The sequence below is a fragment of the Erithacus rubecula genome (assembly GCF_903797595.1).
Source record: "Erithacus rubecula genome assembly, chromosome: 27".
NCBI classification, from domain to species: Eukaryota; Metazoa; Chordata; class Aves; order Passeriformes; family Muscicapidae; genus Erithacus; species Erithacus rubecula.
Window position 1 is genome coordinate 3882357 of NC_136679.1, and position 10786 is coordinate 3893142.

A 10786-nucleotide genomic window follows, 5' to 3' on the forward strand; every position below is an offset into this window, starting at 1 on the left:
TGCCCCAGGAAGGGAGCGTACAGGGGAAGGAAGCGCTCCCTGCAGGGCTGCTCCGGTTCCTACGGGGGTGCAGGAGCGGGGGGTGCAGCAGGAGGAGTGTCCGTCTGTCGCGAGCCCCTCCAGCCGCAGCGGAATCGATCCGGCCGCCAATTTACACAGTCAAATATTTGGCTTCGCGGCGCGGGGCCGGTTCTGCTCGAGCCGCCCCGGTGGGCGCGGGCCCGCGGTGCGGTGGCGGCTGCTCCGCGGTCGATGGCGGGACGTGCGGCGAGCTGGGGCCGGGGCTGTGCCGTGCTGCAGCACCCACGATCCTCCATCAGCACCCACGGGCCTTGGGAGCCCATGTGGAGCCTGCTAGAGGGGGCAGCACCTGTGCCACGAGCGCAGGGGCTCAGTCAGGGTGTCCTCCAGGCCCCTCCATGGCCACTGATCGCCGACACCACCCAGCCCAGGGAGCTGAGCCATCTGTCACCGGCAGGAGACGGCTGAGGCTCGGCCACACAGCCACTGCCACGGCCACAGGTGTCCATGGGCTTGTACCCGAGGGGGTGTGGGATGGGCAGGAGCGGGACTGGTGGTGCTGGGGCAGCTCCCACGGATGGGCACTGCACAGCTTTCATGGACACAACTCCATAGCCAAGCTCCAGAGCCCTTCCCCCGTGGGTGCCAGCGCCTGGGCCAACACCCCACGCAGGGGCTCAGCGCTCAGCTTAGCCCAGGGCCCCACACCAGGCTCCCCCGGCCGTGCCAGCAGCCCTGTGCCTCACCATGCCCTGGATCCGCTCGCTCCCTCGGCCCCGCTAAACTCGTTAGCGGCGGCCGAACGTCAGCCGGGCGGGAGCGAAGCGCCAAATGCGATTACGGCCCCGTCTCGCTCCCTCCTTCCACCCCCGGCCCCATTTATCGCGGAGGCGGGCGGGAGGGAGACGGAGCTGGCGCTTATCTCGGCCGAGAAATCCCGCTCCAGCCGTGATTTATGGCTGGCTGCGAGGGTTCCAGCGGCACTGCGCAATTACGGAGCGTTTAGAGCACGAAGGGTCAGCGCTCGAGTACGGCTCCCCCAGCACAGCTGGGAGCATCGGGGCAGCCAGGAGGGCGCTCCAGCTCGGGGATGCTCCCCGGGGCTGCACAGGGACCACCAGGTCTCTCTCCAGGCGGGTGAGACATGGGACTTCAGCCATGCAGGTGCAGACTGGGACTCAGGATGGGGGTGGAAGAGTGCCTGGCCCCAAAAAGGGGCCCGTGCTGGCTGGGGACACCCTGGGAAGGACCCCGTGCCTAAAGGATGGCACAGGGGACACGCAGGACACTGCCTCACAGGACCAAGGCCAGGCAGGAGGGTGGGAGCAAGCTGGAGGATCCCAGCGATCACCATGTGCAGGGAGGTTGCCAGGGGCTGGCAGCACCCACCTTTCTCAAAGTGTGGGGACAAGCAGTGGTGACAGGGGTACCCCGGAGGGAACCCAGCAGGTCCAGGATCACATCCCAGCAAGGCAGACCCACCCCGTGGGGTGTCCAGAGCCAACACTGAGCCACAGCCCCCCCGGGAAGGTCGTGGAAGCGCTGCTGCTCCGAGCAGCTCCTGGAGCAGCTCAGGGATGTTTACTGGGAAAAGCAGGAGCGGCCGGCAGCTCTTCCTGCGTGTGCTGAACTTTACAGAGTGCAGCCGTGCCCCGGCATAGGAACAAGCTGGGAGGAGCCGCGGGAGCAGCCGCAGGATGCGGAGCAGCTGCTGTTCAGCGTTTTATTAAAACAAAAGTGAAGACCTAGCACCCGCCTCGCCCAGGCTCGGCTCTCCCACCGGGAAACTGCCGCCGAAGGAAGCTCAAACAGCAGGAAATGAGTTTGAACGAGGCAGAGCCCAGCCTGCTACAGGGTGGATCACAGCCTTGGATCCAAAGTCAAGGGTGACCCACAAGTGATGGCCACAGAAAGAGGGCGGGGGGAGGAGCAGCCATCTGAACACCTGATCCATGTGAACGAGGTGCTGTCCCCACCCTTGCTGATTTAACAAATTTCCATTAAATCAACAGGAAAGAGGGGAAATTCCAAGTCTAAATTTGGATTAGGAGGGCTGAACTATGAGGAATCACTCAGAGCACACGGGAGGCAATAACTGTGCCTGAGAAGGCACCCAGCCCTAGGGAGGAGATTGTCCTGGAAGACATTAAAGTGAGATTGTACCCGATTAAAGTGAGATTGTCCCAGATTAAAGTGCCTCAGCTCACTGAAGATCCACAATTGGACAAGGGCCTCATCCAACAGGCACAGCTGGTGGGTGAGAACCCGAGCAGGGAGAAAAATCCTCTGGCTGCGTTCACCTTGGGAAGTGTGCAAGGAGACGCCTCATACCGCTGTCTGCATTCAGCTGGCAAAGCTCATTAACAGAGGTGGCCTTTCACTGCCCTTTTCAAAGAGGGAAATTCAGGCCCCTTCCCTGACTAAGAGAAAAGGTGAATTAAGAGATGAAATGCCGGATGAGGAGGAACACCAGCCCTCCGAGCCCGGCCGCAGCCGTGCCCACGGCCAGCCGCGCCCAGAGGAAGTGCAGGGAATCCTCGAGGTGGGAGTGCAGGCGCAGCACCTGGCGCCGGGTGCTCTCCCGGTCCCCGCAGTTGTCGATGACATGCGTCGCCCACTTGCGCTTCTCGTCCAGGGGCAGCTGCGAGCTGATCCGAGCTTCGGCCTCGGCCACGCCCAGCCCGTTCCTCTTCATCAGCCGCGCCAGCTGCGTCGGGGGGTCACTGCCGGGCGGAGCACGGGGCTGAGCGCGGGGTGGGAGGGAACGGGGGATCTGCCTTCCTCGGGCACCAGGGGGAATCACTGGGGTAAAATGGGAATGAGAGAGGTGCCCCCTGTCATTTCATACAGTCAGCCTGCGCTTGGATCAGGAGAGCCACCACTGCCTGGGCTGTACTCAGCATTCACACAGCCTGGAACAGTGCCCCAAATTCTGCCCTGACTGAGCATGGGTTGTGGAAGGTCCAAATGCAGTGGATTCCCTTCTGTGATGGTGCCAGGTTCTAGGGAAAGCTCAGGAAGGCCCTCATGCACTATAAAGGGAGGTGTTGCTTCTCTCAATAGGCTTTGCACCAGAGCTGAAGCTGAACCTTCACCAGAGTGGAGGCACACAGTGGTCCCCTCTGAGGGAGGGGGCATTGCCCCTGTCCTCATGGTTCCCAGAGCACTTACCAATAAACCAGCACTGTGTATTTCATAAACCTGGTCAATCCACGGGTCTCGAAGAGCAGAGGGATGTCAAGGATCACATAGTGGTAGCCTGTGGAAATGGCAACGTTCCTCAAAAAAGGTAACAGTGTTAACCCCCATTCCCAAATCCCTCATGCTGCACACACACCATGGCCAGGAAAAGCAAAGCAAGCAGGAGCTCTACAGCTCCACGATTACAGCTGAGCAGAGCAGAGCCTCCTGGCCCTCCTCCCTCTCACAGAGAGGAAATGGTTCCAGTCCAAGTTTCCAGAGGAAAAAAAAAGAAACAACTCTAACCTGGCTGCTCCAGACCAAAGGTGAAACTGCAGAAATATAATGAGGAGCTGAAACAAGGAGCTGAAATGAGAGCAGCAGTGCCTGGCTGGCAAGAGCAGCAGCTGTGTGCTGTGCTGGCCTCTCCCGGGAAGCAGTGCCCACAGCAGAATCTGCTCTCCACTCCTTCTCTTGTCCAAGACTTCACCAGGCTGCAGCCATCTGAGCCAACATTTCCCAGCTCAGCTTTCCTCCCTTTATGAAAAGCTTTGGCTAAACAGCTCCATTTTTGCATGGGGAAAAAGGAAATCCCAGCAGACCTTCTGCAGCTGTGACACAAACATGAGGGAGCCTCCAGGCACAGCCTAATGGCTGAACCCTCACCAAAGGTGGCTGAGTTTGGTTTAAAACCTCTGTCACCACAGGGAGCAGAGCTTGTCACAGTCAGTCACTGTCCCCCTGGTTCCCCCAGGGGTTCTGCCCTTGGCCAGTGTTTGGGGAGGTGGGAGATGCCCTGCTGACTCGGGGGGAGAAGGTGAGGGCAGGGGAAAGCTCTAAATCAGGACTTCACTTCACTGGTGGCCCCAGTCATTGGGACACCTCAGATTTTGATGATGTTCCCTCTTTATAACCCCCCTAACACCACACTGCCCACAGCAAGCAAAGTCTTGACAAAGGCATCATCATCCAAGGAGCCACCATTCCACCAGCATCTCTGCCCTGAGAGGTTTCTCACTGCCCTCTGATTTGATCGATCAGAGCTTTCCTTACACAGCGATCCTCAGAGACAACATCCAGCTATCCCAAATCATTAAATCCTGACTAATGAGGACAAAGCAGCCTGCTGAAGCCAGGCAGCGCTCTCGCCGAGGGCCAGGACAGCATCTGCCTCCTGAGCCCACAGCCTCAAGTTCAAGACTCCATCTCTGGCTCCTGGCACTCCTGCCTGTTGCTTCCTTTGTGCCTCCTCCTCCTCACCCCGCAGCAAAGCTTGGCCCCGTGGTGCCCCAGCCTCTTCAGCTCTCACAGGGCTCAGCTCTGATAAGCACCACGAATCCAGACTGACTCTATTAAAGCATCAGTCTGTCTACATGGAGACCTCTGGAACAGCTGGTGATCTTATCTGGCATTTCCCCAGCCCAGCCTGACAGCTGCATTTGTTCCATTTATCGGGGGAACGCGGGACTTCGGGAGCCACAGCTGTCAGCCCATTCCTCACCTTATTGACACTCAAAGGGCTCCGCACTTGCACTGAGGCTGGAGCAGGCTGGGGGCAGGGAGGGATATTGGGCCATTTTGGGAATGTGACATTATCCAGTGGGTAATCTCAGCAAAGCTGCTCTGAGGCCCTACAGATACGCTTTAAACCACAGAGGAAAGCGGTGAAGGGCAGCAGTGAAAGGCAGGAGTGAATCAGGAATGAATCCTCCAAACACTGACACCAAAGGCCACCAAAGGCAGAGCACAAAGGCTGTCACTCAATGTCCCTTCCTTTTCTCTGTCATTCCTGTCCCTCTCCCCACATTCAAACCAAAAGCAGAGGGAGCAGGGATGGCTCCTGGCAAAGCAGGAGTCCTGGCAGGCTGGACGTGGCCTCTTACCCAGTACAAAGTACTTCAGGACCTGCTTCAGCATCTCCTTCATGATCTCAGGGTGGGTGATGGAGTTCAGCAGCCGCCGTTTCTCAGGCTGGGAGAAGATAATGTTTCCAAGAGCCTCACGATTTATCTCGCCGTTCTCCAGGAGGATCTCGGTGCCAAAGTGCTGCAGGATCAGCTGATGGGCCTTGGAGTGGGGCTGCACCACTGAGAACATCAAACAGCAGGGGGTGAGAGCTGCTTTTGCATCAGCAATCACCCTCAGATGGGCTTTGCTCATTAACTAACAGAGCTGATGCTCCCATGGCAGCACATCTGCCTCCAGCACATCTGTCCTGGCACCACATCTGCACAGCCCAGCAGCTCCTGCCACAACAGCCTTGCCAGCCCAAGGTCCCTTTGAGGGCTGACACCTGGAAGATCAAAGTCCTGCAGTCATTAATTCAGCACCACGACCCTCCTGGCACGTGCTGCTGCTCATGGTGACAAGTCAGCAGGGCAGGCAGGAGGACACAGTGATGGCCACACGTCAGGGCTGGGGCAGGAGCTGGGCTGAGCCATTCCCAACAGGGATCGAGCAGGGAGATCCTAAAGGGAGCAGGACCAGCTGAAAACTTCAGCACTATGTGGATACTCACTGCTGCAACTTGGCTCTGGGTGCTGCTGAGGTGGTTTTATTTTACTGTCTCTCACATCAGTCACTAAATTCTTCAGGAAAATGAACACAAAAACCTTCTAAAAGCTCAATCCCCAATCAGCCCTTGCAGGGGCTCTGACATTACAGGAGTGTATAACTTTAAAGCCACCAAAAAAAAAAAAATCACCAACAAAAGGGATGAAGCAATAAAACCATAATTAAGCTCCAGCTGAGGGTAACCACAGTGAAGGACAGACCACAGATAATCATCTCTCCCAAATCCAGGAACATTGCCACAGGTTGCAACCTCAGGCCAACCTCATAAAAGTCTTTAAGACCAATTCTTTTCTCCCATGGAATATCACATGGAGGCAGTTTCAGGACGGGTGAAATCCATATAGTAAACAAACACATATAAAAAAGGAATTGGTGCAAAATAAAGTGATTGGCAGAAAAACTTTCAAAGAGTATCTGTAATGTTTTCCTACCATCTCAGAGGGCTTTTAGCACCTCCAGCAAATTTCCTGCACCTCCAGGGGAATTACAGTGCAATAAAATGTTAAAGCATCACAGCTTTGAATGGCTACACAGTAAGTTCTTCACCAAACAGAAAAGCTCAGGCACTTCAAATGACACCATTGCACCATGGCTCAGCAGCAGACCCCAAACCTGCTGCATGCAGGATCCACAGCCCTCAGAATCCCAGAATGGTCTGGGGGGAAAGCTCATCCAGTGCCACCCCCTGCCATGGGCAGGGACACCTTCCACTATCCCAGGGTGCTCCAAGCCCTGTCCAGCCTGACCTGGGACACTGCCAGGGATGAGGCAGCCACAGCTCCTATGAGCAACCTCTTCTTTCCTTGTTATCCTGGTGGGATGAAGGGATTAACATCTCACAGGCAATCAGGGAAAACAAGGTTTGCTCTGGTCTTACTGAGTCAACAGATTTGTGATTCTGGGTCTTTTCTCCAGTCCAAACAGCACATTTTGAGAGCAGCAAGAAGCAGGTGTGCAGTGCAGGAGCACAGACCTGGGATCTCTGGAGCCTCTCTTTTTTTTTTTTTTTTTTTAAGCACATTAATTTTGTGGTCTGATCTCTCAGTATCACCAGGAAACCAACATTCAGCACAGAGGGACATTGTCTCTCAGCCACCAACATATCTGTGTGACAGGATGGGTGTCCTGGGGCTCAGGGGGTGTATTGAACTAGCCAGGGGATCCACATTTCCTTTTCCCAGAGTTGGCTTTCAAAGCTGGGAAGCATCACATGCCAGGGGGAGGAAACTCAGAGCACAATCTCCCCACGGTGTTTATTAGGTCACTGTGTTATTTTTTTCTTTATTAAAACGATATCCTAGTTCCAATCCCGGCCGGGGCAGCCGCTCCCGGCCTGGGAAGCAGGAGGAAAACCCCTCTCCGATGTACCCAGAGCACCCTCTGCCGTCGGCGCTGGCCGGCAGCGATCCCGGTTGTCAGGGGAACCTCGGGGAGCGGGAGCAGCGCTGGAAAACTCACCGTGCCTGGCAATAACATCGGCATCGATCACGGCACAGCCCAGCTCCCGCAGCACGGCCACCACCGTGCTCTTCCCCGACGCGATCCCACCCGACAGCCCCACCAGGAACATGGTGCTCTGCAGGGGAAAGAGGAGAGCTGCACAGTCTGCCAGAACAAGGCCATTTTGTTCATGCTGAGCACATCAAATATTTAGTCCCTAACAGGAAACTTCATTCGAAGCTCATTTTCCTACTTTCTCAGCGTGTCACTGAGATATCAGCAGGATTTTGGCACCCTCTGAGCTGGGTATCCCTGTTCAGCAGGCAGGAGGACAGTGTTGGATTAAACAAGGTTTCTCTGGACCCCTCCTAATTCTGGATGTGCCACTTGAGCCAGCCCTAAGTTCCTGCAGCTGGTTTATCTGCAGCTCCAGCAACTTGTCCTGCTTTAGCATCTCCACTCATCAAACCAGAGTCCCATCCACAGCACCCTGAGACATGCAATCATGGAATTGTTTGGGTTGGAAGAGATCTTAAAGCCCATCCAACTCTTCCTGGGACACCTTCCACTATCCCAAGGTGCTCCCAGCCCTGTCTGGCCTAGAACACTTTCAGGGATGGGGCAGCCACAGCTTCTCTGGGCAGCCTGGGCCAGGGCCTCAGCACCCTCACAGGCAGCAATTCCTTCCCAATATCCCATCCAGCAGTGGGAAGCCATTTCCCCTCGTCCTGTCACTCCAGGCCCGTGTCCAAAGTCCCTCTTGGGGCTCCTTTAGGCCCTGGAAGGGGCTCTGGGTCTTCCTGGATCCTTGTTTTCTCCAGGTAAACATCTCCAGCTCTCCCAGCCTGGATCCAGAGCAGAGGGGCTCCAGCCCTTGAAGCATCTCTGTGGTCTCCTCTGGACTCACAGAAATCAGGAAATTTCTGGCAGGTTTGAGGAGGGTGACCCTCCTTCTTCAGAAAAAGGGCAGAATTCAGACAATATCTCAGCCAGGACTGGGACACACAAGGCCTGAAGAGAGAGCCCTGCTCAATCCCTGCAGCTGAGTATTGGAGCTCAGCCACCTCTGACACCATCAGGACCCAGAGTCCACAAGGCACTCAGGGAATCCCATTCCAACACCCCTGGCAGTCCTAAGGACAGGGAAATCCCAGTTCTGAGCAGCAAACTGGTGACTGTGAGCTGCCAAACATGGCCCTAAGCACAGATTTTGCCCTTGGCCTCGAGGCAGGGAGGGGGGTGGTAAGCTGCTCCCACAGCTCCTGCACAGACATCTCCCTGCTCAACCCAGACCCTGCAATCCTATAAATCCTGCTTGTGTGCTCTCAAAACCAAAAAGTTCAGGCACACAGAGGCAGCCCCAGAGAGCTAAGGGGACTACTGTGAGTATCTGCATCCCAAAAACTCAGCAGGCTGGGTACAGACTGCAATGTCCCTCCTGCAACCCCAGCCCAGAGCATCCAGGTCTTTGTGCAGCCAAGTCATGCAAATCCCCAAGGACAGCAGCTCTGACTTTGCTGTCACCTCATCCAGGTGACACCATGGGTGAGGGGCTGAATCTCCCACAGCCCAGCCTGTGGCTGCAGCATCTGAGCAGGAATTGACTCCATCACCTTTGGCCAGGAGCCACAGGCCACAGGTACTCACCCTTTGACTTCCCCTTGCCCAGACCCTGCTCCCTCCTGGTAGCCCAACCCCAACAATCTCAGTCACCATCACTCTGCCTAACCTGACTCTGGTCTCCCCCCTCCCTTCAGACATCACCAGCCCCCCAAAACCTCTGCACATAAAGGAACCAGGTACCTACTGCCCACACTGTCCCCCACGAGTGGAACCCAAGGACTGCAGGTGGGAGCTGCCAGAGGGCTGAGGATGGGTGAAAACACAGCACTGCGACCCTTTGGCTAGAAAACAACAAAAAGAGACATTTTAGTCATAATTCAGTCCTACAAACAGGAGCCAAACCCACAGTTTGTGGGGAGAGGAAGGGGGTGGGCAAGTTCTGTGGCAGCTGGAGGCAGCTCAGCAGAGGGAAGCAGCAGAGCTGGAGCAGAAGCAGCAGCCCCTGCTGGCAGCTCAGGCAGCAGCTCCACCGAGCTGGACACAGCCTGCAGCAGCACCACGTGCTCCTTCCCCATTCCAGACACCAGGACAACAGATGGATAGCCCCAGCAGCAACAAGGAGGGATCCAGCAGGAATCAGAGAGGGCCAAAATAATGATAACAGCAAACAGCAATGATTGGGGAAGCTGATGCATGTCCCAGGCAAGACATGGAACCCATGGGGAGCCTCTCTGGTGTTACAGGGGGCTTGGAGTGACAGAGGGGCTGTTTATTTATCCCAGCAGGTTAAAATCCTGCCCTCCTATTGGGACTTTATGTTCCTGCTGCTGCAGCCTGTGAGGAGCAACACTGCACCAGGAGGATCCAGATCATGGCAGTGGAGGCTCCATGTGCCTGTTTTGTAAAAATACACCAAAAGCTGCCCTGCCCTTGTAAATACAGGGCTTTAACTGCAGTAACCCCAGCGTTCTGGCCTCCAGCCTCAGCTGGGACCTGCTCCCAAAACCCTGCTATTTCTGTCCCTCTGTTGCATGCCTCCTCCACAGGAATTACTGCAGGGGAAAGCAGCTCTTGGAAGGGTTATCTTTGAATCCAGGGCCAGCCAGGGAGCTGAACACTTGTGCTGTCCAAGGGCCTGCACAGATCTCAGGCATCAATATTTAACAAGCTCGAGTTTGAACTGCACACCAGGGGAGGCCAGCCCGCTCCTGCAGATGTTACCAGCAGGAGCCAGAACCAGTTTCCCCCCAAATACACCATTTTTGGGGATATATGTGGCCTGTTCCAGCTAAACCAGACATGGGGAAAAACAGAACACGAGCCACAGAGGCTGGTCAGGCTGGAAAACTCGGTGAGCTGCTCCTGCAGTGAGAAACGGGGAGATGCACCCAAGGCACTGAATAAATGTTTTTCAAGGAATTAAGTGCCCAAAAATTCCCGTGTCCCAACTCCTGCGGGTTTTGAGCACAGCAAAAGCTGCCAGCCTCAATGCATCTATCCGGCAAGCACAGGGATTGGGGATGGAGCTGGACCGTGTCCTCCACACCATCCTACACCCGGCCCTCCTCTTGAGCCCATCCTCGTCTCCGGCTGGGGCTGAGAGAGCTGGTGTTTGGTCTGGCTGCAGTTGAAGGGAAGAGCCACCAAATATAACGTTAATCGGCGGGGAAGGAGCCACCGCCAAGAGCACCCTGAGGCACCGGGGTCACCACGGCCCCCGCCGCCCTCACCACTCACCCTCTGCCCGGCTTCACACCCGCCGCAGTGTCCCGTGCGCCTATTGGCTGGCGGCAGGAGGGGGCGTCTCTCCAGGCCAATCAGCGCCGCTCTCATTAGACTCTACCCATCCCTGAAGCAGGAAGCGGGCGGAGCGCGAGCACGGCGGCCTCAGCGGGGAACGGGCGAGCGGGGGACGGGCCGCGGCTCTCCGCCCAGCAGGGCACCCACGCGGCTGCTCGCCCTGAGGGAGCCCTCCCGCCACCGCCGCCCCGCCCCTGGGCATCCCCCA

At 56.6% G+C, this 10786-nt stretch overlaps 1 protein-coding gene across 2 annotated transcripts; it reads right to left on the bottom strand.

Annotated features, from left to right (window-relative positions):
* Nucleotides 1-1696: 1696 nt before the first annotated feature.
* Nucleotides 1697-10649, bottom strand: DCAKD (dephospho-CoA kinase domain containing). Of its 2 annotated transcripts, none has more exons than XM_079327796.1 (6): nucleotides 10516-10649; nucleotides 9023-9119; nucleotides 7234-7351; nucleotides 5085-5288; nucleotides 3193-3280; nucleotides 1697-2744 (listed from the first exon to the last, which is right to left on the bottom strand). In XM_079327796.1, exons 3-6 carry the CDS (start codon nucleotides 7343-7345, stop codon nucleotides 2459-2461), a joined length of 690 nt encoding a protein of 229 aa, XP_079183922.1. In that variant the 5' UTR covers nucleotides 7346-7351; nucleotides 9023-9119; nucleotides 10516-10649; the 3' UTR covers nucleotides 1697-2458. The 2 variants fall into 2 exon arrangements, with proteins under 2 accessions (XP_079183922.1, XP_079183921.1); XM_079327795.1 differs by having other exon boundaries at nucleotides 9019-9119.
* Nucleotides 10650-10786: the final 137 nt, after the last annotated feature.